This window comes from Capricornis sumatraensis, chromosome 7 (assembly GCF_032405125.1).
Source record: "Capricornis sumatraensis isolate serow.1 chromosome 7, serow.2, whole genome shotgun sequence".
In the NCBI taxonomy this organism is placed as follows: domain Eukaryota; kingdom Metazoa; phylum Chordata; class Mammalia; order Artiodactyla; family Bovidae; genus Capricornis; species Capricornis sumatraensis.
The window spans coordinates 118880128-118906979 of record NC_091075.1 but is presented as its reverse complement, the minus strand read 5'-3'; the positions used below and the strand labels follow the sequence as shown (position 1 = coordinate 118906979).

At 59.8% G+C, this 26852-nt stretch overlaps 1 protein-coding gene across 1 annotated transcript; it reads right to left on the bottom strand.

Annotated features, from left to right (window-relative positions):
- Window positions 1–46: 46 nt before the first annotated feature.
- Window positions 47–26852, bottom strand: LETM1 (leucine zipper and EF-hand containing transmembrane protein 1). The gene is made up of 14 exons (XM_068975014.1): window positions 26774–26852; window positions 22877–22937; window positions 17798–18209; window positions 16458–16601; window positions 15790–15927; window positions 14987–15190; window positions 10819–10938; window positions 10177–10308; window positions 9765–9923; window positions 9339–9473; window positions 4752–4886; window positions 3842–4032; window positions 2826–2964; window positions 47–2268 (listed from the first exon to the last, which is right to left on the bottom strand). The coding sequence occupies exons 1-14, from the start codon at window positions 26850–26852 to the stop codon at window positions 2119–2121; spliced, it is 2199 nt and encodes a 732-aa protein (XP_068831115.1). The 3' UTR covers window positions 47–2118.

Below are 26852 nucleotides of genomic sequence, written 5' to 3'. Positions count from 1 at the left end.
GCATCCCGTGACAGTCCAGTCATACAAGACGGCACTTTATTCAGCCTTCTCCTCACACGAAATCGCGGGTCTAGTCTCCAGCAGTCTCGAGGACAGGCGACTCCAGAGGCCGGGCTGGAGCGCAGCGGGAGCCAGACACTCAGACAGCCCTGCCACTTCCCACCCCAACTGTGGACGGGCCACATGATTCAGAAATTGTGCTCTGAGCTGTTACCCAAACATGAGTTTGGTATTTTAATAAAAAACGCTATTTCTAAAAAAGGTGTTGACACGCAGCCCGAGGAGGAGGCCCTCAGGGGAGCTGGTCCTGCTGCTGTGACAGCCACTGTCTGGAGGTGACGCTGCACAAATTACGCAGTGCCTTCGCTTTCAAATCTGGAATTGGATACTCCAAAGCGACTCTGGAAGCTACGTCAGTCTCCTGAATCCTTAATAACGGGGGGTGTTCAGGTGACACAAAGCAGGGAGAACGCCGCTGCGCTTCCAGCGGGCACAGCGTCACAGCCCCGGGGACTTGAGCACGCTCCTGAGAAAGCTCAGGAAGGCGGGGGCAGGCCCCGGACGCCCAGCCGACAGACAGCCACCCCGCTGCTGCGTCACACCCCGTGCTCACTCCCAGCACCGTTCACCGGTTACAGCCGCACCCAGGCACTCTGCTCAGCTGCAATAAATAAAGTTTAGGACAGTAAAAACAAGCGACTCGAAAGGGAAGCCTGCAGCAGACAGGCCCGGGTACAGATGCCGGAGAGGGGTCCCGCCGTGCCGGGGTGGGGGCAGTGGGGAGGAGGTGCTGCCGCGGGGTCGGGGGCTTGAGAACATGAGGGGGCTGTGCTGGGTGCCTGGTGAAGGCGGCAAGGTGAGGACGGGGCCGGGAAAGACTAGCCTCTCCTCAAGCACGCCGGCCACCGTGAGCGCCACAAGCAAGCACACTACTGCAGCGGAAACCCAGGCCACTCCAAACGTGAGACAACTCGTAAACACCGAGGGAGCACCTACAACACGCCCCTGAAATAACCGAAATAAAACCCTTTAGCACCCACCGCCCCCACAAGGGTGTCACTGGAGGACTCAGAGGTACTCCGCTTGTCCAAAGCCCGTCAGCGGCTGAGCACAAGGTCTCAGGTCACCTGGAAGCTGCGCCCCTTCGCTCGTCCTGCCGGCCCCACCAGCCTCAGGTCTCCCAGGGCCCACGTCGGTTCACCACGGAGCGCTCTGGCTGGCCCTGCCCAAGCCAGACGGTGCTGGGCCACGGCCACCCAGCTCCCGGACCTGCCACATGCCCGTGGCCAGGGGCCTCAGGCAGACACAAGCCCCTCGAGCGCCCCCACAGCCTCTGGGGTGAGACACGCGGTGAAATCCATCTGAACACCCGGGGTGCGGCGTGAGGTGATGACATCCCAGCTTAGAAGCATGACCGATTCCTGCACAGGGGAGGCTTTATCTCCAAGGGCTTCACCAGCACCTCTCCTGGCGTAACTGATGCTCACTGTGCTCAGCTGGGCAGACTGTTGCGTGAGGAAGCTCAGCGCTAGCTAGCTGAAGGATCAGGTGAGAATCCAAGGTCACTCAGGAAAGGACGTGGATGCCCACGTGAGAGTGTCAGACGAGGTTCCCAGGAACTGTGGAGACGGTGGGCGTGGTCTGCTCACTGGTTCACACTGACGCTCAGGAGTCCAAGTCCGAGACACGTGAAGCTGCTTCTCCAGGCCGAGGCGGCTGTGTCTGCTGGGGGCATCCCTGCACGGGTCCTCTCCTCCGCGGCAGACGCTACCAGGGGGCAAGCAGGGAGGCCCGAGCCACCTCAGGAGCCGGGGGGCTGTGCAGGGCCACAATTCCTGCTGGCCGGCCACCCTTGCCCGCCACGGCTGAGACCCCATGGCGCTGGGCCCCTGCTGACCCAGAGAAGCCTCCCTGGACGGGCGCGGGGGCTCCGGGCTGACTCAATCTTCATGGAATGATGAATGTTAAAAATTACTTGATTATGAAGTTTCTGATTTATTCCAGATAAAATATTAGGTCCGTCACTAAGAATCACTTCAAAGCAATCAGCATCACGTCGGGACCACTGCGGCAGGAAGGGGCGCGTGGAGGCCCGTGTGCCGGGGGGCTGGGCCGGCTCTAGTTCTGCGCCTCGGCCGCTTCCTTCTCCGCTTTCTCCTTGGCCTTCTCCTTCTCCTCCACCTTCTCCTCCTTCTCCAGCGTGGCCACGATCTCGGCCACCTGGCTGGTGGAGATGTGGACGTCTTCTTTGTCCACCAGCTCGATGACCTGTGCACATGGGAGGGGGCGCGGGGCTCAGGCCGCTCTGGCCCTCACAGCAGAGGCTCCCCTCAGAGCACAGCCGGCGGGACGTGGCGACTGGCCAGGCAGGCCCTCGGCACTGTCCCCCTGGGGGCTGGGGTCCTCCACCCGCGCTGGCCTTCTGAGGACCTGACCCCTGACCCCAAGGAGCCGACAGACTCCAGAGCCCAGGCCACACACGGCCGAGAGAGGGGCTCTGGGGGCAGGAGGCCCGAGGTCGCAGCCCTGGGCAGGGCACCAGCTGGGCCTCCTGGGACCCAGGGCCGCAGGCAGGTGGGCTGCACAGCTCAGAGGCTGCAGGCCAGGCTCCGTGGGGCAGAGCGCCCGGAGTACCCAGGAGGGCTGCGGGCAGGCCCTGCACCACCATGGCCAGGACGCTGGGCAGCTGATGTTCCGGGTGAGAGTCCCCACTGGGCTGGAGACACAGGGGCCCCAGAGACGCCGGAGCCCACAGGCTCCTGACGAAGGTGGAGCCCAGCACTGGGGGCCGGGTGCCTCTCAGGACTCAGGGGCCCGCGACCCACCTTGACGAGGTCGTCGATGTCGACCTTCCCGTCCTTGTTGTCGTCCAGGGCCGAGGCCAGGCTCAGCAGCTTGCTCTCAGGAATGTGCTTAATCTGCTTCATGGCGCTGATGAGCTCGGAGACGCTGATCACTGTCTCTCTGGGAACACAGCCTGCACATGGCACCTCACCCCCGCGGGCCCGCAGCCCAGACCTGACTCAGCAGCCCTCCACCCGGGGCCCCCTGCCCCATCAGCTGGGTACCCCAGGCCAGTGAGGACAGAGGGGCAGAGGCCACCACTCCAGAGCAGATAGAGGGGCAGAGGCCACCACTCCAGAGCAGATAGAGGGGCAGAGGCCACCACTCCAGCGCGGACACGGGCAGAGGCCACCACTCTGAGTGGTTGCCGGTTGCACACAGCCGCCTGGCATGTCCAGCCTTTCTGGGGCGATGAGGACAGGGGGCTCCTCAGGCCCGTCTGTGCCCGGGGCAGGGTGGGAGGGGCCACACTGCCCTCTGACACATGAGGCAGGTGAGCCACAGGGCACAGCAGGTTGACCTGAGGGGACACTGGCCCCTGCAAGGGGGTCATGACTGCAGGAGCTCAGGAAGAGGAAGGAGGCAGGAGCGCGCGCGATGGTCTGAGGACACAGGCGCCCAGCGGGGCTGAAGCTGCAGGCAGGAAGGCAGGGAGAGGCTGGGGGCACTGTGACCCACGGAGGCTCTGGAAGGACCCGCGATGGCAGCCTGAGAGAAGGGTGGGAGGGGCGGATGCAGAGAGAGCAGGCAAGCTGCCAGAGGCCTTCCCCACGTGGCAACAGCACCAGCCTGTGTGCGTGCAGTGTCTGCGCGTGTGCAGGGTGTGCATGTGCACGCACGGAGTGTGCTAGGAAGGCCTGACTCAGAGCCGCTTCAGTGACAGTGTCGTGGAGAAGCTGCACCTGCTAGATCAGAGGGAAGGGGTGGCTGGCAGGTACGCAGGTTGAGAATGGCGCCGAGTCAGAGGCCCTGGGACGGAGTCCAAGGGCCCACTCACCCAGCAGGCGCGCCCTCGGCGGCGGGGCCCAGCTTGCCCGCCTTCTGGTCGGCCTCCAGCTGCGCCAGCAGGCTGTCCATCTGCCCGATCATTTGCTGCACACGCTTGGTCAGCCTTTTGCTGGCTTTAGACTCTTCCACATACATTTCTTCACCAGTCTTTGAAAGTTCCTTCTTGATCTCCTGTAAATCCTAATAAAATTATTTAGTTGTAAACAGACCATCTTAGGGCAAAACCTTAAGTTTACTTTTTGTAAAGTAAGTGGGTCAGTCCAGACTGCATCATGGAAGTGGGAAGGTCTGGGCTGTGGTGGCACAGGCCCATAGCTTCAGCCACAAAGCTGCTCACTTATGCCTGTCCACCATGCAGGTCTGTTCTCATCTTTGAAAACTCAAACATGGTTTTCGTATCAAAGGAAATTCGGACTCTCTTCTGAACCCTGACTGTTTTCCTAATGGATCAAAGAATCAAGGAATGGGACTGTCTGCTTTCCCTAAAAGCAAGTGTTACCGGGAACAATGGGAGGTGACATGGGAATTAGAGGACCTGCACAATGAGAGGGCTGCCACGAGGAGGAGGAGGAAATGGCAAATTATTTTTACCAATCTCAAAAAGGAAAAAAGAGCTAGTATGTAAGAAAGCCTATTTTGGGAAGTCAGGAACAAGCGTAAGGTTTCATACATCAAGTGACCAGGCTGCTCATCTGATGCCTTCACGTGCTCAGAAACCGAGAAGACGCCTGCTCGTCGCCTACAAGGGCGAGTGGCCAGCATTCCAGGGGACGTGGCCCACGGGAATGCTGGAGGAGCTGCCGAGTAGGATTTCCTGAAACTCAGCTTTCCCTCCGAAGACCTGTGGGCCAGCGGGCCTGGCCTGCTGGAAGCGTGGCCGGGTGCTGAGCGCGCCCCACCTGGCTGTAGTCCTGGACGTCCCCCTTTAGGAGCTCCAGCTCCTCCTTCTCCTTTGTCAGGGACTTCTTCTGCTCCTTCAGTTTTGAGCACGCGTTACTGAGCACGTCAATTTCCTCTTGAGTTATTTCTTCTTCCTGGAAACAAAACCAACCAGCAAGCCAAAAAAACCTATGTGAAACAGAGTAACTGGCTTCCCCGGAAGGGCTGGCCACCTTCCTGTCCGAGCCGTGTGTCCTCGCAGGTGGTGGCAGCACGCCCCGGTGCGCCCCCCCATGCCTGAGGGCGCCTGTGCAGGCTTGCCTGGCAGACACCCACAGAGCCACCACTAGCCGACCGGGAAGCAGCATGGCCCCAAAGGCTTCCTCGTGTCAGGAGCCCCCCGCCCCGGGACTTCTGTCACGACAGACTCATTGCTGGGATTCTGACAAACGGTGTCACACGGCTCAAGCTCCGTCACTCTGAGATGCACCGTGATGGCATGTTCCTTCAACCGCCACGTACAGTTCCATCCGCCAGTACAAGGAGCCTGCTCACCCACCATCACGGCTATTCTTCGCTGTTGTTCGGTCGCTCAGGCGTGTCCGACTCTCTGCGACCCCACAGACTGCAGCACGCCAGGCCTCCCTGTCCATCACCAACGCCCAGAGCTTACTCAAACTCATATCCATTGAGTAGGTGATGCCATCCAACCATCTCATCCTCTGTCGTCCCCTTCTCCTCCTGCCTTCAATCTTTCCCAGCATCAGGGTCTTTTGTAATGAGTCTAGAAAACATGGCTGGTCCCTTGAATTTCCACATACGTTAGAATAAGCTTGTCAATGTCAACAACAAAGGATGCTGGGATTGTGGTGGTCCTGAATCCACAGATCAGATCAGTGAAGTCGCTCAGTCGTGTTCGACTCGTTGTGATCCCATGAATCGCAGCACGCCAGGCCTCCCTGTCCATCATCAACGCCCGGAGTTCACTCAAACTCACATCCATCGAGTTGGTAATGCCATCTAGCCATCTCATCCTCAGTCGTCCCCTTCTCCTCCTGCCCCCAATCCCTCCCAGCATCAGAGTCTTTTCCAATGAGTCAACTGTTCACATGAGGTGGCCAAAGTACTGGAGTTTCAGCTTTAGTATCATTCCTTCCAAAGAACACCCAGGAATGATCTTTAGAACGGACTGGTTGGATCTCCTTGCAGCCCAAGGAACTCTCAAGAGTCTTCTTCAACACCACAGTTCAAAAGCATCAATTCTTCGGCGCTCAGCTTTTCTCACAGTCCAACTCACATTCATACATGACCACTGGAAAAACCATAGCCTCAACTAGACGGACCTTTGTTGGCAAAGTAATGTCTCTGCTTTTGAATATGCTATCTAGGTTGGTCATAACTTTTCTTCCAAGGAGTAAGCGTCTTTTAATTTCACGGCTGCAATCACCATCTACAGTGATTTTGGAGCCCCCCCAAAATAAAGTCAGCCACTGTTTCTGCTGTTTCCCCATCTATTTCCCATGAAGTGATGGGACCGGATGCCACGATCTTCGTTTTCTGAATGTTGAGCTTTAAACCAACTTTTTCACTCTCCTCTTTCACTTTCATCAAGAGGCTTTTTAGTTCCTCTTCACTTTCTGCCATAGGGTGGTGTCATCTGCATATCTGAGGTTATTGATATTTCTCCCGGCAATCTTGATTCCAGCTTGTGTTTCTTCCAGTCCAGCGTTTCGCATGATGTACTCTGCATAGAAGTTAAATAAGCAGGGTGACAATATACAGCCTTGACGGACTCCTTTTCCTATTTGGAACCAGTCTGTTGTTCCATGTCCAGTTCTAACTGTTGCTTCCTGACCTGCATATAGGTTTCTCAGGAGGCAGGTCAGGTGGTCTGGTATTTCCATCTCTTTCAGAATTTTCCACAGTTTATTGTGATCCACACAGTCAAAGGCTTTGGCATAGTCAATAAAGCAGAAATAGATGTTTTTCTGGAACTCTCTTGCTTTTTCGATGATCCAGCGGATGTTGGCAATTTGATATCTGGTTCCTCTGCCTTTTCTAAAACCAGCTTGAACATCTGGAAGTTCATGGTTCACGTATTGCTGAAGCCTGGCTTGGAGAATGTTGAGCATTAGCTGGGGAGAATTAACGTCTTACCAACACCAAGTCTTCATGTCCAGGAGTGCAGTGAAGCTTGCCCCTTACTGCTTTAATTTGCCTCAACAACAGTTCATAGCATCCTGTACAGGTCTTTGTGCTTATTTCCAAATTTATCCCAAATAGTTCACTTTTGGGGTATGATCTACCTGTGACATGTTTCTGAAAATTTCAACTTGGTTGTTCATCTCCAGCACTAAGTACTATGCACTCTCAGGTGGTCACGTCATCTGTGAACAGTCCACTTCCATGTGACTCCATCTTCTCGTCTAACCATCCTGGCCAGACCCTGCGGCCGATGCGGAGCAGGTGGGGTGCAGACACCCCCAGCCGTCGGGTGTCCTCTGATCAGGGGCGCCCCTCGCGGCCCTGCAGTCAGAAGGTTCACCCCACGTCAGCTGAGAACAGGGCTCAGTTCAGCCCAGTGCTTTCCGCACCTTTCCTGAGATGACCGTTCACAGTCTCGCTCTTGTCTGTTAACGTGCTCGTGACACTAATGTTTCTGTATTCCTCAGACAGACCCCACCGGGTCAGGGTGCATTTTCTGACTATTTGGTCAAATCCATCCTTATCCACGAGCACCCAGCACTCATCCTGACCGCACTGGCCCCTCGCTGCCGCGCGCAGGCCTTCTTCACTGGCGCGGGATTCTCTCTGCGCAGAGCTCAGGCCCCAGAGCGTGTGGGCTTCAGCAGCGGCGGCTTGCGGGCTGAGCCTGTGGGGCCCTCCCGGACCCGCGATGGAACCGCGCCCCCCGCATGGGCAGGCGGGCTCTTGACCACTGACCGCCAGGGCTGCCGGTCATGATGCACCGTCCTTCTCACAGCAAGCACCCCTCACGTCCTGGAGTCTGCGGAGCAGTCTGCTCAGCACAGACCCCTTCTGCGGCTGCCTCTGATGCCCCTGGTGTGGCCTCAGGAGGTGCTCATCTCAGGGTCCTCCTTCTCTTCAGCTTCCTGCCAAGAGTGTGTGCGGCACAGGAAGGACTTCTTCCCTCCGTGTGCGCAGCAGCACCATGTGCTACGTTGCCCCGAAGCCTCTCCCTGTGGTGAGGTTTTCGGCGACAGTTCCCTGAAGCTACTTGGGTTCCCTATCCCTGCAGACGGCCGACACCCCAAGACCCCTGCACCGCAGACAGGAAGCGGCACTGCCCTGCTCTCTGAGGCATCTTTCTCAGGAATTGAGGTTCTTTGTTTGAAGTTTTGTGTGCTTCCTGCTAAGTCATCCTTGGCAACCCTTAGTTCACAAGCTCTCCTGAGAGTTGAAACATCCTTCTCTGTCTCAGTCCTTAATCCAGTGGCAACAGGATGCCTCTCTCTCCACAAAGACAGCCAGTCATCCTGGCCTGAGTGCGGACTGAGGAGCCCTTCCTCCAGGCTGCGCTCTGTGGCCCCGACCAGACCCCACCTCTGTTTCGCTTCCCGCCTCAACCCCAAACTGTCTTCAAAAAGACCCTGGTTCCTCTGGCCCTGACCGTTCCCAGGTCTCCTTTCAAGCTGAGGCCCGCCCAGGCTCCCGGGAGCCTCTTTCCTTGAGCCTCACGCCGGCGGCGTGGAGTGCTGATCTTCGCCTGTCTTCCAGGCCGTGGCCCGGTGAAGCAGAGCCCACTGGGTCTATCCCGGGCTACGCCAGCCCCCGTGCATCACTGCTCCCCGAAAGCTGCGCCTGCAGACACAGCTCACTGCAGCAGGACCCCCCAAACTGACACTTCATGCTTTCTCTTCTCACAGGAACAGCTTTTCTCCATCCCGTGCCCCATCACAGGCCCTTCCTACCCACCAGCCTGGAGGGCTAGCGTCCCCCAGCTCCTCCAAGGCCCTGCAGTGGGGCTTTCCCCTCCACTTCCGATGACCCCATGCTCCCCCTCAGGGCTCCATCCTCACACCGTACCCCCTGGGCCCTCGGCACAGCTCACCAAGCCCAGCCCCACCCAGGTGTCGACAGGCGTGACCTCACAGGGTCCCCCACCCCACAACTCGCTGGGAACGCCCGACGCAACCTGCGCCCTGCTTCCTCTCCTACTCCAGCTACTGATGACGCTGCTCCCGCCCATGAGCACACCCCCCACCCAGCTTCTTCAGACGCTGCCCCGCCCGCCACGGCCCTGTACCAAGGCCTGCCCGGCGGCAGGGGCGTCCCCGAGTGTGGGTCATGCCAGGATGGCGAGGCTGCCAGAAGTGAGCACCCCAGAATGCAGCGTGTCGGCAGGTGACAGCAGGTGGGCCTCCGCAAGGACCTCACCAGCCTCCCTGCTGGGCGTTCTGCCCGAGGAGCACGGGCTGAGCCAAGGCCGGGCCGCCTCCCCTCTGGGCTCGCTCTCCATGCCCCGCGACCGTCCACCGTCACCCTCCGCAGCCAGGCTGCAGCCATCCAGGCCCGCATCCTCGGGAGCCCCTGGAGCCGCTGGCATACGGCAGCTGCACACTGCTCCCTCTGGCGAGCGCTGTTACCTTCAAGCCTTCCAGGACGGGCGCGCTGTCCTTCAGGACCTCGGAAGGCAGGGTCACAGCAGGCTCTTCCAGCTGCAGCTCAGCCACCGGCCTCCCCGGGGCGCCTTCGGCCACTACCTCAGGCTCCGCTTCCTTCTGAAACGCAAGGCCGCTGCCGGCTCAGCACCCCCAACAGGACCGCAGTCTTCTGGGGCGTCCACACTGGCAGACACACCGCAGGCCAGAGAGCTGTCTCCGTGAGGGTGGTCTGCGGAGCCTGACCGGCCGGCAGCAGACCCACCCCCATGAGGCTCCCCTGCAGGATGCTCCAAGCCAGCGCCGAGGGGGGTGAGGCACACTCACGCCGCTCCTCCTCCAGGCCCCAGTGTCCACAGGGCCTCGGGCCCAGACGGCAGCGCCCGCTTTGCCCCCGCCCGCCCCGCTCACCGCTGCCTGGGCCGCGGCCGCCTGGCCCTTCCGCTGCAGCTCCTTCTCGCGGAGCTCCTGCTGGATGGCCGCCTCCTCCTGCAGCGTGGCCTCCAGCTTCGCCTTGTTGTCCACCTGCTCACCCTCCAGCTCGGCTGCCTTCACCTGGGCTTCCTTCGCCTTCAGGGAGGGGAGCCCGTGAGCATGCCGACGCGGGGCAGGCGTCCCCGCCAGCGCAGCCCCGGCGCCCAGCCAGTGCCTCTGGGCGCCATCCCTTCCAGGCCTGATTCCCAAGGAGGAGGACGCCAAGGGTCACCTTCCCACATCCCGCAGGGCCCTCAGGGGAGGAAGGACAGACGAGAGTGAGCTGGGGGCGTCTCCCTGAGCAGTAAGGGGCCTGACAGCGAGCGGCAGAGGGCCCGGCCACACGCACCACGATCTCTGGGAGGGTCTGCAGGGTCGACTTGAGCTGGTCGGCGGGCGACAGGGTCTCGGGAAGGTACATGGCCCGGGACAGGATGAGCAGCGATGTCGGGATCTCCTGGTGCAGGTGCAGCTCCAGCCACTGTGAGCGGGAGGCGAGGCCCAGGCTCACCTCCAGCCCGGCCGCCCGCAGGGCCTGGCCGAACCCTCCCCTGCTCTGGTTTGCGTCGGGGAGGGGAGGGGGGCGCAGGCTGGCAGCAACCACCGCAGCAGCACCTGAGTGAACCCCGTCGCCCGAGCAAGCCCTTCCAGAAACACCTCAAGCCCTACAAGGGGTCTGTTGGCCACCATGCTCACACCCGCTGCCCACCTCAGGCCCATGAGTGGCAGACGCCCTGCAGCGAAGCCATGGAAACTGGGAAACACTGAGCAGGACAAGGCGCTGGGGCTGCTGAGAGCAGGGCCTGCACAGGTCGGGCTGGCCTGGGTCTCACTTGCCCACACCCCCGGCCTCAGCAGAGGGACGTGTGGGAATCTCCCAGGAAGCTGGCCTGTCCCTCAGGCATCCTCACAAGACCAGGCGGAGCGGCAGGAAAGACTCCAGTGGTGACCCAGAGCCCGCGAGGGTGGCCCAGGGCCCTGCCCAACGCACCTGCTTCAGCTGGCCCCGCAGACGGTCTTCTGTGACGCCCAGGGCCCGCATGCCTCGCGCCCGACATGCCGCCTGCAGCTCCTTGACGTTCAGGCTGTCCACGCCCTCCTCAGCGATCAGCTGTCAAAGGAAGAAGCTGGTGACCTCTGGAGGGCTCACCCTCCTCAGGGAGGGTCTATGCTGTCCCCATGCACACACTGGTCTAAGCGTGTGATTAGAACCTCCCTAACACACTCTGCCAAACATGAGACAAACATCCCCGCCCCCACCCAAGGTGCTAGTTCTGAGTTTGCAGGGACCAGACAGTCTGACAGAGGGCGGGACCTCAGGGTCAAGGGCCAGGACCCACTGCGGGACACAAAGATGCCCACCAGGCCCAGGGCCCACTCTGCCTGAACCCCGCAGTCCTCCCATTCCCCCACACGGCCAGCGTCCTGTGTTCCCAGGACGGGAGAGGAAGGACTGGACTGGGGTGACTGCACTCAAGACGGCTCCTGACTCTCCCTGTGCAGCCTGAGGCCACAGCGAAGCACACAGGAGTGCCCGAGCAGGAAGCACACAGGACTGCCCGAGGCAGATGGCACAGCCCTGGGGTCTCGAGGAGCCTGTGCAGGGATGAGGGATGGGAGAGAAGGATGATGGGCAACAGTGCCCCCGTCAACCTGAGGACAGCTGCAGCACCACGTGCAGCCGTGTGGGTCCCCGTCACACCTGACGGGTGGTTTCAGCGCACGGCCGGGAGGTGATGCTGAGCCGCGCCCACGAGGACCTCACGTGGCCCCTTTAGACACAGCCGCCCCCAGGCACAAGTGTGCTCTACCCTCTGTCGTCCGCACGCTGCGGAAGCTTCCAGGAGACCCTGAAGACCCACGCAGCCCGTGTCGGTGAGCATGACGCACCCACAACGGTCCTGCTCCCACCGCTCGCCCAGGGAGGGACGTCTGGCCTGTCCCCAGCGCTGAGTGATGATGAAACGCGGCGTGAGGACTTGCCCTGCCCGTCCTCCAGCAGTGCCCGCGGCCCCTCTGCGCGCACCCCTTGCGCACAGCTGCGTCCTTTTCCAGGGGCTGCTCTGACGGCAGGATGCATCCAGGTCACCACGAGGTGACCTGCAGGGGCCTCACCCCATCCTCCCCCGCAGGCTGAGCTTGTCCCAGCGCCACCGCTGGGCACGGAGTCCATCCCTGCTTCCACGGCCGCACCTCGCCTCACAAGGGTGACTCGCCAGCGGGAGCGAAGCTTGCTGCTTGCCAGACACGGTCGCTTCCTGATGCTCCACCACAGCCTGGCTTTCCTTCATCTGAGAACATCCTGATTTCCCCCTCATCCCAGTTTTTTCTGAATTTTTAATTTAATTTTTATTTTTGCTGAGTACAGGACTGAGTTGACAGTTCTTTCTTTTTTCCCAGCACACAAAGAAACACTTTCCAGTTCCTCCTGGCTTCCAGGCTTCTGATGAGAAATGCACTTCCACTCAACTGTCCTGCAGTCTCTCTCAGCACTTTCAGAATTACTTGTCTTTTCAGTGTTTGTCCGATCCTGTCTTCGCGTGGGTTTCTGTGGGTGCGTCCTGCCTGGGATTCACTTGGTTTCTTAAGTCTGTAGATCCAAGTCTTTTACCGTATCTGGGAAACGGCCAATGGTCAGCATGCCCCGCTGTATCTGCCCACTCAGTGCTGGCGCCCACCAACTGCCTTTTTTCACTGAGGTCCTTCCTCCTGGTTCTTAGCACGAGGAGCGATTTTCAAAGGAGACTGGACACTCCAGGTTGGGGGCTACGAGGTCCTGGCACTCTCGCCTTCTGTCCTAGCAGGCTCTCTCTACAGCACTCTGGCGGTGGTGTGACACCCTGCGTTCACGGGCGTGTAACAGACAGTCTGGCATCTACCAATCCAAACTAACAGCCACAGTTGTCTACATTGCCCCTGTGGACTTTCCTGGGTGTACAAAAGTCATATTTCAAACTCTCCAACCACAGACCCCGACCTCTGTTTCCTTCCTGCCCAATCAGAGACGCCTCCAGCTGACCACTCCTGCCGCACCAGGGGTACAGGCCAAGCCGCAGCTCCGCCTCCGCTCATCTCCTGGCCCCCGTTTCTGCGAACTGTGAGCACGTGCTCCTCCAACAGCCCTGAGCGCTCTGTGACGTCAGTCATACCTGTGAATTGCATTCTGGGCATGTTCTGGAACAGGTGGGGTGTGGCCTCCACTGAGGCCGGGGCAGAGGCTCTTCCGACTGCTGGACCGGGTGGGTGGACTCTGGGCCCGTTTGCATGCTCGCTGGCTGGGAGGGGCAGGAGAGCCTCCTGCCTGGCCCCTCTTGACGCCACTCTAGCAGGGAGGACGGGGTAAGGGAACGAGCCAGCCCTCACGGACCTCACTGACAGAGCTCCGCTGGCACGGCCCCCACCACCCAGCGTGTGGGGGACGAGTTTCCCGTGGCGTCTGGCTGCAGCAGAGCAGGCGCTCTGTCTTACCAGGTGACCCCTTTCCCTTGGTCAGAGGGTGGGCTTTCAAGGTATGTCCTCACCAGTGATTTCTGGCTTCTTCAGCCCCAAGGCTGGATCTCTGAGGCACAAGACCTCCCAAGTCATTCCTGGGGTCTCAGGGGCTTCTCCCTGCTTTCCAGACTTCTTATGCATGTTTTCACCTCATGTCAGGAGGAAAGTATGCCCCGTCCACTCCTCAACAGCAAAGATCTGGCCGCCCCACACCTCCCAGGAATCCCAGCACTGAGGTCAGGCCGCCTGTTCAACGTCACGCAACAGCGAGTGGCAGGGCCCAACCAAGGCTGCCTGCCTTCAGGCCACCTGTCCCCAGGTGGGGCAGCCACATGGCAGGCTTTCCACAGAGCGGAAACACCACGTCTCTTCATGCATACAAAATGCGGTACTGATCTGCTTCTGGAGAACAAGACGGAAATTCCCGTTTTACCTGAAAACGGGAATCTCAGAGGATGGATTTAAGAATAATCAGCTCAAGAGGAAGAGAGGATAGGTAACCAGATGTACTGCGGGAAGCACCAGAACCAGGAAACAGGAGCACAAAAACACTGCCTCGGACGTTACTGCAAGACTGCTAAATGCAAACAATATCTGAGGCACTGCAGAGAAAGACGGCCGTCTTCAGAGGACAGCAACAGGCCTGGCGGCTGACACGCACTAAACAGCATCTTTAAACGTGAAAAAGACCTGTGAGCCCTGGGTCCCCTGCCCAGCGACACCCTGCAGGAGGGAGGCTAATACAGAGGGGACTCGTCCAGTGGAGGAAACAGGCAAGAAGGCCCGGGGTCAGGAGGAGAAACACGCGGTGGAGCACAGACATTAGCTCAGGCGCAGAAACGCAGGCAATGCTCGCAAGGGAGAGGGCAAGTGCGGCGGGGACTCTGCGGGGCCCCAGCACGCGTGTGGCCCGAAAAGCATCTACTCTGCCAGAGTCCTGTACTCAGGAGAACCGGCTGTAAACTCTAGAGAAACAGCTCAAGTAACAAGTAAATAACAAGCTAACAGAGAGAGGACACAAGAATAAATACCTAATTAACGCAAAAGAAGGCAAGGAAAGAGATTAAGTGGAACATAAGAAACAGGCAGAAGAAACAGGAAGAGGAAGGACTAAGCACAGCAGCTATGAGACAGGAGGCCGTCCACGCAGGTCAGAGCAGCAGCAAGCACACACGGCAGCTGCAAGGACAGGGAGCCGCAAAGGAAACCAGCAGCAAGCTGGCCCCGCTCTCAGACACCAGGTGCCACAGACTGAAGGCCGAAGGAGCACCTGAGAGGATGCGGGGCTCCTCGAGACCTCTCCCCGTGAAACACATACTCGAGGTGCGCTGCAGGCCAGGGGGCAACCAGGTGGTGGTCAGGACCTGCTTTTGACTTCCTGCCCTTTCGTCGGGAGGCCCCAGTTCTAGGTCACTATTTCTATAGGATCTATCAAAGACCTGGGGCAAAATCTACGTTAAAAAGTAATGATTAGAGTGCTCTTTAGGGAAGCACAACATTAGTTAAAGTAATGGTTAATAAATCACGACATACCTGAATAATGAAACATTAGGCTGCCGTGAAACCCACCTTCTCAGTGCCTACCTCCTGTCACGGAGATGGACTGTCACGGCGGCTAAGCCCCGTGCGGCCCCAGCACTCGCCCCGGAGCCCGGCCGCACGCTCACCTTGTCATCCGCCTTGATAGAGCGCAGCCGCATGGTGAGCTGGAAGCGCAGGAAGTTGTTGGTGCCGATGGACTGCAGCTCCAGCAGCTTGCACAGCGCCACCAGCTGTGGGCGCGTGAGGTTGTCCAGGGTCAGCTCGTCCTCAAACAACTTGGAAAAACGCATGATTTCCTCGTTGCTGGGCCTCTCGCCCGTCTCTCGGATCTGCGGGAGCCATCGTAAGGGTCACTACCAGCAGGCTGTGTGCCCCCCCCACCCCCGGCAGCCCCACAACTCTCGGGCACACGCCTCAAGTCAGGACAAAGCAGAAAGGCAGCTCAACGCTCAGGGACCCCCACAGGGAGCGGCCCCTGGGACCGCCGTTATGTGGCACACGGGTCCGGTCCCTGGACCTCGCATGCTGTGCCAGCAGGGCAGAGATGGCCGGCAGGAAGAAGCCGGGGTCTCTCCATGTGGGGCAGGAGGCCCGCCTCCCCCCTGACTGTGGACATGGCCATGGGGCAGTCTGTCCCCTCCTCCCGTCACAACTGTGGGTCCTCGGTTCCTCCCCCAGGGCCGAGGCAGTCAGGAGACCCAGATGAGGCTGGTGGACGGCAGTGCACATCCTTAGGACAGCGGTGTGGCCTCCACGGGCACGGGGCGGGACCAGTTACATCCCTCCAGCCCCGGCCCTGAAGCCTCACCATGCACAGTGAAAGAGGGGGAAGGGCGGCAAGGAGCGCCTCCGGAGAAGGCAGGGGCCCCAGCCTCTAACCAGCTCCGGGGGCCACAGGCCCAGCCACGGGGACGCAGCACCACAGCACCTTCTGGAAGAACACGGAGAAGTCTTTGGTGGCACTCCCCTTGGCAGCCTTGTTCTTCAGGGCCATCTCCTCGATGGTGTCCTGCAGGAACTTGGCCAGCTCCAGCTTGACCCGCAGCTCCTTTTTCAGCCTCTCCTCCTGTGAGGTCAGAGAGGGCACTGCACCCCAGCCTCCAGCCGCTGCCTCCTGGACGGTGCAGCCCCAGCAGCAAGTGCACGTGCCCCAGCCCAGCCTCCCACACGCCCCCTGACAGCACTTCCTCCACTGATGAGCTGTGTTCCAAAACCTTCTAGCTCATGACTTAGCCAATTCTGTGTGACACACTCGCCCCCTGCAACCCCCAACCACAGATGGGACCACAAATTCCATAAAGAGCCAGCCAGTAAAGCTTTTCAGACCCTGTGGGCTGAGCCACGGGAAGCATGAAGGCCATCAGACAGTACACACACAGCGGGGCACGCGTGTCCCCAACAGGCCTCACTGCCCGGGCGGGCAGGGCCGGCGTGGGCCTTGGCTGGCCAACCTCACCCTAGAGCCGCGTCATGCCCCATGAACGGGTCTCCTCTGTGGCTTGGGGAACACTGCTCTAGGGAAGCTGTGACCTATGACACTCTTGAACAATGCAGCTTCATAACTACTTCAAGCTGGGGCTGGAACAGGCCGGTCACCTTGCTGGACTGGGTCTCGAACGTGGACGGCAGCATGTTGGGGAAGAGCTTCACAGCGACGGGCAGCAGGAACTCCATGAAGGGCACCACCACAAAGACCAGGAAGGGCACCAGGCGGAAGAGGTCAGCGCAGATGCGGAGGAACTGGACGGGCAGAGGGCCGAGGGTGACCGGGGAGCACGCCTTTCCACAACGGCCAGGGCAGCGGTGGCGGGCCCTCCCAGGGAGCGGACAGGGCTCCGCAGGCACCCCAGGGGCCAAACCGTGGGGTTTCAGAAAACCTGGGTGTGGGGCTCCCCGGCAGGCCAGTGGTTAGGACCCCTCACCCCCACTGCAGAGGGCACGGGTCAGAGCCCTGGCTGGGGCTCTATCACCCACGCTGTGTAGGGTACGGCCGAAAGAGTTTAAAAAAGGACAAGAAAAGCTGGGTGGGAGCTAACCCTGTGTGAGAAGTGGGGCCCGTTACCAGCAGCTGCTGCAAGTGGGCCAGCCCAGGGCTTCCGCAGTTGCCCCCTGGCCCGGCAGAGAGCTGGACAAAACCATGCCCTGAGGACTGGCCATCAGCGAGGCCCCAAGGGGGCCTGCAGCCACACCTCCGGATTCCACACGCTGATAAAAATCAACTGTTTCTCTACATGCTCAATAAACAAATGGAAAATGAAGTTTTTTAAATTCCATTTACCTACAATAAACAAAACATGGAAGCAATCCAGAAGTCCACGGATGGGTGAACGAGTTGTGGTCTATGCACAGGATGGAAGGTTATTCAGCCTTAACAAGGAAGGAGAGTCTGACCCCTGTCACAAGGGTGAGCCTTGAGGACAGTGTGCTCAGTGGAACCAGCCGGTCACAAAGGACAGACCCTCTGCAAGCCCACTGATATGAGGTCTCCCTCCTCTGACTTCCAGAGGAGTCAGATCGAGACACGGGAAGTAGAATGGTGGGGCCAGAAGCAGGGGCCAAGAGACGGGAAATGTTATTTAAAGGAGGCTGTTTCAGCTGAGGAAGAGATTAAAACCGTTCTCGTGGTACCGACTTCACCACAATGTGAATGGACTTAATGTCACAGACTGCTTCTTAAAAATGGTTGAAAATAAATTTTAGGGTGCATATTTTCCTACACAGGCAAATTCCATTTAAATATCATGAAAAAACATGGAACCACACACAGCTGCGGAGGAGAGAGGGAAGGGCCCCGTCTGACTCCCCACACGCCCCGGAGGGGCCCCACCGTCTATTCTCCGACACAGGGGGTCCTCACGCCCTGCTGCCCCAGCCCCGGGCAGCTATGCCTCCAGAGCCGGGTCCCTCTTTGGGGGCGGTGCGGACGCGCCCATTACCTGCCTGCGCTCGCGGCGGGTCAGGCTGCGGCCGTGGAGGATGCGCCAGAGCGTGCGCGCCGCGATCTTGGTGTCGATCCAGAGCAGGCGGAAGCCGTGGTAGTAGTGCTTCAGCTCGTCCAGGACGCGCTGCCCCAGGGGCTTCCGCACCGCCGCCTGTGCGGGCGGGCTGTACACGGGGCCGCCTTCCTCCAGCTTCTTGTTCTTGTCCTTGAGGGACCGGAGGGACTTCTCCACCACGGAGTCATCGCCCAGCGGGCGCGAGCAGTGCCAGCAGCGCACAGGGAGGAGCCTCGGCGCCGCCAGCACCGCGCACGCGCGCTCGGGCCTCAGCGTCCAGCAGCCCAGCGGGTCGCCGCGGAAGGAAAGGTACACGGGGTGGACGGGGGCGCAGCCGCCCAACGGAAGAGGCCTTGAGGAAGAAGAACAGAAGTCCCGGTGAGGCGCCAGCCGCCTGCCGAGGCGGCCCAGCGGGCCAGTCACACCTCCCAGCCAACTGTCCCAGCTGGACAGACAGACTCCCGGCCCCTTCCAGGCAGGGAGCCACGCCCACCGTCAGAGGTGAAGGGGCCGCTCACAGAGGTCTTGTGGGAGGCCAGGGGGGCTGGCCGGTGCCCACAGCCTCAACGGAGCAGGTCAGACACAACCAACCAGCAAAGGCTCAACCCCCAGGGCAGACAGACCCAGCCTCTGGGTGGGGCCCCCGGGCCAGTGCTTTCCCCTAAGAGGCGAGTACTACCAAGACCTTCCGGCTCCTGAGCAAGTTCTGAAATTTAGGGAGAATGTTCCAGTCAAGAGTGAGCCGGACCCGGGCATCAGCGGACCAAAGGCCTTTGTGCAGGACAAAGGCGCAGAGTAGAGCCTGCAGCCCAGGCCCGCCCCTCCTCCCGCACCGCCCCCTCCGCCAGGCCCAGGCCTGTGCCCGCTGGACACCCCACAGGGCAGGCTCTGCCCCGCGCTTCCTCGGGTTCCTGACGCTGCAGGGCCACCCTGTGCTTGCCCTCTCAAATCCTCACATGCGGACCACCTCCCACTGGACCGCTGGCTCCAGGAGGCCCAGCGAGGAACGAGTGAGCTGCCTGCACACCTCGGCACCGTCTCCACTGGCACCACATCAGGTCCGCAGGGCACCTGAGCCTGCAGCAGCAAGAGAAAACCAGCGTGCTCCCCAACGCGACGCAGCTGTGCTCGCGGGGTCTGCCTGCAGAGGGCCACTCGAGGAGGGCTGCTGGCTGCAGCCTGAGTTTCTGGAGCCTGCACCGGGCACTCTCCAGCTCTCAGTGCCCATCCAGACCTAGCACGGCCCTAGGTCTCGGCACAACCAAGAGGCCCTCCTCCAGTGGCAGAAGGCCTCTCGGAATCCATCGCCGAGACAAAATTTACGTGCAGTTCTCCTTCTGAGTTTCATGCCTTCGTATCTCACCTGTCCCTTAGAGACCTCTCCCTCTCACGCACAAGTCCACCCTGGGGTGGCCAGAGGCCCAGCGACAGGGCCGTTTATTGCCGGCACACCCTCACTTCTTCCCACCTGTCCAGCCATCTCTGCACACCTGGTGTGCTGCCAGCAGCGGGGACTCGAGGTCTATGCAGCCCGGCCCAGGTCAAACTCCAGTTTCGCTGCTGACTGCCACGTGACCTGAGACAGGCAGCCTCCCCGCTTCGCGAGCATCCCTTGGGGATGAACCCTGGACAGCTCCTCGGGCCCGCTTGGGGCGGAGACACCGCCAGTCGGGGTGGAGGAAGCTCTGCCCTCGCACGCAGGGGCACTGCACGGGCGTGCTGGCTCTGGCCAGCTGGGCAGGGGCGGCCGTGGCCTCTCTTCTGTTCCAGGCCCTTGCTTCTGCCTTAAAGGGCCAGGCCAGCCCTGCCCTGTCCCAAGTCCCAGCGGCTGGAGAACGGCCTCGCCCAGAGCCCAGCGGGGCCCCACCCGCAAACTCTGCCCTCCCAGCGGGCGGTGACAACGCCCACCCAGGAAGGTGCCTCTCCTCCTGTCTTCACCAGGCTTAACTACCCACTTTTCCAACCCCTCTACCTAGGAGGCAAGTGGCTTCCACGAGGTGTGACGTCAGTGACAAGGCGCAGCCAGGAGGCGAGGACAGAGACCCCGGAAGGCAGGCGCAGCAGAGCAGCCCGGGGTGCGTTGGGCGAGGGCTGTGAGGGCCCAGGAACCCGGCTGCCTTCAGGCACAGTCGAGAGGTTCTCAACCGTCTAATCAGGGAGATCTAGCTGTCTTCAAAAAGTACAAATTATATAATAAGTCTCCAACAAAACGAAACTAACCTGGGCACCGCTGCCTCTTGGTGGGCAGAGGGCGGCCCCGCTCTCCCCAGCTGCCAGGGCCCAGGCGTCCATGTCCTGGAAGCGCCGGCCCCTCAGCTGTGCGGAGTCAGGACCCCACCACCCACCCCAGGCCCTGCAGCCTTTCTTTTCCTTCTCTCTTTTGGGATAAACCACCTTCAGAGAGAGAGTGACTGTGTGTGTACACACCATGCCAAGTGAGAGCAACGTCTCAACAGGAAGCACATGTTGCTGGAGGAGGCCCGGCCTGTCTGCCCTGAGGACGCGGACGCGCATCCACCTCAGCCCAGCACCCTGCCAACACCTTCCGGGAGAGAAGGGAAGCAGGGCCAGCAGAGCGTCCAAGGCGCCCGCTGCAGGGACCCGAGCAGCTCTCCACATAGCCACGGCTCGACCTCGTGCACACCTGCCAACCCAGGGGTCAGCGTGCCTAAACAGCGGCCCGAGGTCGGGCCAGGGGGGTGCCGACCTCTGTGGCCCCTCAGCTCCTCAGGGCAAACAGGAAAGGGAAGGCAGGATGCAGAGTGCATCAGGCAACAGGCACCGTGGCCCAGGAGCTGCCCCCAAAGCGCAGGCGCCCAGGGACCCAAGGGGACCCCACCATCGCCCGCAGGACAACGTGCTCGTCGGCTGGGACCCGGGCACCGCTGCCCACAACACCCGCTGGAGGCTTGGAGGCCCCAGGACAGCCTTGTGAGGGCACTTTAACTTTCTAAACGCTGTGAATTTATACAACGCTAGAGTCACTATAACGCATGTCACGGTAACGCGTGAGTGACTACGGTTCTCTAGTCACAGACCTGGCTACCGAGACTGGAAAATCTACACCAGAAGCAAGCGCATCGGGAAGGAGAAGCCAAGAGACACGACGGTGCACTTGGCGGTTAACCACCAGGTGAGCCGGAAACAAACTCACAGAGCTGAGCAAGGGGCCGCACACATGCCGCCAACAATCACGGGGAAAGCGGACACGGGGAGCTCCTGCACCTCCAGACGGGGCGCTCTGCCTGCGCAAGGAACACCCCCCGCCCCGAGAGACGTCGTCTAAATGAGGAAAACAGCTTACCGCGAGAAGACTACAAAGTCAACATCCCAAGTGACGTTGCAAGCTTAATGCCATTCCAGGTACAATCCCCAAAAGACCATTTCAGAGCTGAACTCATTCAGAAGGTCGTCTGGAAGGCAGCGGGGGAACAGAGGCACCACCTGGGGCGGACCCTCCCTGCCCAAAGGCGGTGGGCGCACCAGCCCCACGAGCACTGGGGTCGCCGACCCGGGACACCGCCCCACCACCAGGCTGGTCCAGACCGGCGAGGCCAGTCCACACGCAGCGATAGCCTGTTTGGCAGTCACAACCTTAAACCCAACGACTTCACACCAAAACCCGACAGCTGACCCCGCGGGACCAGAGCCTGTACAGCAATCCCCCAGCCACCTCCCTGGGCCCCCAGCCCCAGGAACGCCAGCCGCAGACTACAGAGGCCACTGGGGACGCTGACAGCTGGCAGGGCGCACTGTAGCGAGAGCAGAGAGGGTCTAGGCTCGTATGCTAATGCCTCCACATCATAAAGAGATTTCATGGCAACAAAGTCTGGGGACTGTCAGGAGAGAAGCCTAATCAAATCAAAGCCCGAAGCTGGCTGGGAGCACCCCGGCAGAAGAAGGGGCTGGCAGGGGCTGCTGTGGGGAGGGGCTTTTGAAAACACTTCGTCGCGTCCCCGTCACACACTGCACACGCACCCCTGCCCCTCCACGAAGGAGCTGCTCTCAGGCAGAGAGGCTGGGCCAGCTCTTCATTCTAGCACTTGATGTTAGAACCAAACACTGAAAATACGCGTACACACACACTTTTGCTTTAACAGCCAAGCGTGAACAACTTGTGCGGTCTTTGTTTTAGGGAATTAAATCCGTCACAGGAAGCACCCTCCCGGAGTTTCAGAGCCAAGAGGAGGCAACAAACCAACGAAAGAGCCCAAAGCAGCCAGCTCCAGGGACAAGGGGTCACCAGGGGCTGGACACTGTCTCACAAGAGGGATCGTGGGCGTCCACTCCAGGCACCAGGGCAGGTGCACGTGGCAGGTGCACACAGGCGAGGGTCAGGAGAGCAAGCCTGGGGTGCGGGCAGGGGTGGCAGCAGACGGGGAGTGCAGCAGCCCCACAGGAAGAAATGGGGAAGCCCTCCCGCCTCTCAGCAGTACCACAGACCTCCCGCCTCACTCCAGATCCGTCCCCAGCACCGGCAGGGAGAGCCCCGGGATCAGTCCACAGGGTCCTCTGGGAAGGACCGAGCGTGGCGCAGGGGAGGGTCTGTGTGCGTTCACAGAGAAGCCCCTGGAAACAGCAGCTGCGTGAGGATGGAGGAGACTCAGCGCTCTGCAGACAGCAGACACCACTGCAGGTTTAGAGCACAGATACAAGGGCCTTTCTGTGGCCCAGGGCTAAGGCTCCATGCTCCCAACGCAGGGGCCCAGGTTCAATCCTCGTCAGTGAACTAAATCCCACATGCCGCAACTAAGACTCAGCACAGCCTAATAAATTACTTAAAAAAGACCAGAATAACACACCAAAAAGGCTAGTAATACCTGTAACAGGTACTGGGATCATGAGTGTTTATTTCCCAAATATTCACTAAAGAATGTGGCTACATATGCCAAGATGCAAAGATACAAATTTAAGGGAACAGCGTAGGATATGCCACCTACACAAGCCGGGAGCCACAACACCTGAGCACTTTCCAGCCCCCGCGTTTAAACAGGCAGAAAGTGACGTTCATTTACTCACACGTAGCTCATCAGCCCCACGGCGCCGGCACCACTGAGGCGGGCCGGATCCCCAGCAGGACCTGTGACAGAACAAAACACAAAGTCAGTCTCAAACAGTGGCTTTATGCAGGTGTCTCTCCCATCTGTGGAGCCAGCTTCTGGAAGCCCACTCTGCGTGCTGCGAGGTGAGGGCTCTGCCCCGGGCGGAGTGCAGTGTCTTGGGAGCGTCCCTGGCTGAACGCACCTTAACTGGGGGACCAGACTCTAGTGGCCGTGGGCCCAGGGAGCCTGGGCCTTCAGGTCTCCCCAGGTGGGACCACCCCGACTCACTCCAGCTGCCTCTGGTGGAAGAGGCAGGGCACACGTGACCCCCAACAGGCAGACAGCTGCACAGAGCAAGCAAGGTCACGTCAGGTCAGCTAAGTTCAGCTGCTCGTCGTGTCCGACTCTTTGCAACCCCATGGACCGCAGCACGCCAGGCCTCGCTGTCCATCACCAACTCCCGGAGTTTACTCAAACTCATGTCCATCAATCCAGTGATACGATCCAACCATCTCATCCTCTGTCGTCCCCTTCTCCTCCTGCCCTCAATCTTTCCCAGCATCAGGGTCTTTTCCAACGTGTTAGCTCTTCACATCAAAGTATTGGAGTTTCAGCTTCAGCATCAGTCCTTCCAGTGAATATTCAGGACTGATTTCCTTCAGGATTGACTGGTTTGATCTCCTTGCAGTCCAAGGGACTCTCAAGAGTCTTCTCCAACACTACAGTTCAAAAGCATCCATTCTTCAGCACTCAGCTTTCTTTATAGTCCAACTCTCACATCCATACATGACTACTGGAAAAACCATAGCTTTGACTAGATGGCACGGGCCCCATCCAAATGACCCAACACTCTCCATGCCCATGTGAAGGGTGGGGGTTATGAGAATGACCAGGAAAACCAAAACCAAGAGACGACCGTTTCTTGGATAAACCATGTTGATGAGCACACAGCACATTTTTAGGGTTCTGATATACTTCTGATGCTTTCTCTAACTCTAGCTCCCAAGCCCTCACTCCAGCCGAGGTGGACCCGTCTACCTTGTCTCCCAAACAGAAGCCTCCCCACAACCTTGCAACAACCAGACCAGCTGCCACAGCACCCAGAGTGCCCTGGCAGCCCCTTCCCCTGCTCTCCCCACTCAGAAGCCTTCACAGTAATCTCAGAGTGGGCTCCAGGCTCTGCAGGAGGTGGCCAGGCCCCTCGGTCCTCCCGAGGGCCCTTCTGTGCTCCCTTTCCCAACACCCACCCCCCACCTCTGGCCCTAGCTGCGTCTCCTACGACTCAGCTCTAACTCTCCAGAGGGAGTGCAGACCCACGGGGAAGGGCTCCGTCCCACGAGACTGTCACCACTTCGAATGCCAGTTGCAAGTGGGGTCTGCAGGCTGCCCACACTTCTGCCAACTACAAATCTGGGAGTTCCCATGACCCCTTCAGTTTCGATAATTTGCTAGAATGTCCCCCAGAACCCAGGCAAGTACTCAAGCCAATAGTGCGGTTTATTATCAAGGATACAGATGAACAACCAGATGGAAAGGGACACAGTGCGAGATCTGGGAGAGTCCTTGGGTACAGGAGCTCTTGTCCTCACTGCCTGGTAGGCACCCCCAGTCCAAAAGCTCTCCAAGCCTCCCGTTCCCGAGTCCCTGTCTTCAAGGCCTAGGGATTATCAATTACACCCTCGGTCACTGGCAACTGAACTCCATCTCCAGAGCCCTCCCCTCCCTGTAGGTCTGGAAGGTCCCACCCTCTAATCACAGGTTCGTAGCTAGCACAAACTCTGGTGTGTGGGAAATGCTCATGATGAATAGCGAAAGATCTGCTTATCATCCAAGAAATTCCGAGGGTTTTAGGGGCTCCGCCAGGAACCCAGGATGGGGAAAAGAAACCAAACTCCTCTCTTCCTATCCCACACCTTTAGTCACCTGGCTTCCAGGAACCACGTTCTCTGGGTTCTCCCTGCTAAACTCCAGCAGGATCCTCCCCAGGCACTCCATACCTGAACACACGTGGGTACACGAGGCCCTCTGGTCCAACGGGCACCTCACATGCAACAGCGCTAAGAACTCCTGGCTCCCCAGCCTGCTCCCTTGTTTCAATAATGGCGGGAGGCCAGGGCTTCTGTCTCATATCCAGTCCTTGGCAAATCAGGTCAGCCCACCTCTGCAAGTCCCGGCCGACTCCCAAGTCCATGCCATACACAGTAGCTTCCTCCCAAAGAGCACAGTGTGCAAAAGGGCAGGCAGTAACTCTACAGGAGACACCACCTCAGCGTGCTGATCAGGTCAGCGGGCCATGTAAGTCCTGCTGCAGGAGGCAGCTTGGATGGAAGGGATGAGGACACACTTCACCTCCGGGGTCTTCCTCCCAAACCCCAAACCTCAGTCCAGCCATGAGAAAAGCACCAGACAGCGGGGTCGCACAATGTGCCTGACCAGACCTCCTCAAAACTGTCAAGGAAAGTCTGGGGAACCATTACAACCAAGAGACCAAAAAGAAATTGTGACTGAATGTAATAGGGTGTCCTGGATGGGGTCCTGGGACAAAAATAAAGGACATCGGAAGAAACTATGTGCAGAATAAGGGAACCCTGAATACCTTATGCATTGTGTAATACTGTGCGTTTACTAATCACGGCAAGACTCAAACTGATGTAAGGTGTTAATAATCGGGGAAATGTGCTCCAGAAACAGGCTGCCCCGAGCTCAGCTGGGAGCATCATTTCAAGGGTTCTGGGACTGGCTCCCTACAAGCCCAGGCCTGGGTCCTAACCACCTCTCAGCCCCTTCATGTCTTAGTTACTACGGGAAACACCTGTGTTCCCGGAATGATTCAAGCACTAAGCAAATTCAGCTAATTTTTAAACTGTAAATCATGCTACAGAAATGTGTGCGGCCAAAGTATCTTTACCACCATCCTTAAGCAGAAAGAAAAGAGAGCGAGCGAGCCCTGACAGAGAGGTGAGGATTACAAGCTGGACTAGGCAGCCAGACAGACTCTGGGTTCACAGAGGAGTGCTCGCGGCGGCTCCACGCCCTTCTCCTGACTCCAAAGGTCTAAGCAGCTAATCAGCCATCAGTGTCAAAAATGACAAGAACCATGTTTTCTAGGGTGCCTTTACGAAGGGCAAATACCTTGAAACAGGTAATTTTACTCGAGAATCTCAATCTCGTTGGACAAAATAATAAGCAACCAACTGAGAAAGCGTAATATAAACAGGGACACGGAGAGCGGGTCAGTGCAGGCGCCCTCCATGTGGGCTCCCGAGAGCCCTGCCTCAGGTGCGGTCTCCGGGTCCCAGCTAGCGTCTCTGAAGCTCCAGGAACGAGACCTGCCTGAGGCCACAGGGAAAGGGCCTGGGGCCCTGCACGACGCCCGTATGGAACGCCATCAGGGTATCAGTCCCGTGGACGTCCCGCAGGACGGGTACCAGTGCCCGCCGTGCGCCCCCCGCCATCTCTGCAGCCCCGAACGCGGCCCGAGGGCAAGACTGTCTTCGCGAGTGGGCGCCAGGTCCGCCCGGCTCGACCACGAGGGGGGAGCGCCGACACCGCCCCAGGCTGTCAGCGCGCTCTCTCCAAAACTTTCCCGACGCAGCGGCCGGTGGCCGGGCGACTAAGGTCACGGCGCGACTGAGTCACGGGCCCGCTCCCGCCCGCACCCACGGCCCGGGCGCTGCCCACACCCTGGCCGGGCAGGGCGGCCGGGCGAGGCCGCGCGAGGCAACCCCCTCGGTGGGACCCCGGCTCTGGGCTGGGTCCGAGCGCCGCGACCCGCCCCGTCTGAGGGGGCGGCCGACCCCGCGGCCTTCCGCGACCCGCCCATCCCGGCCCCCGGCCCCAGCCCCGCGCCGTCGGCCGAGCGCTGGCCGCTTACCCCTCGGCGCGGCGGCGCGCGGCGGCGGGAGGCGAGCGGGCCCGCGGCCGCGACAACTCCTCAGTAAGATGGACGCCAT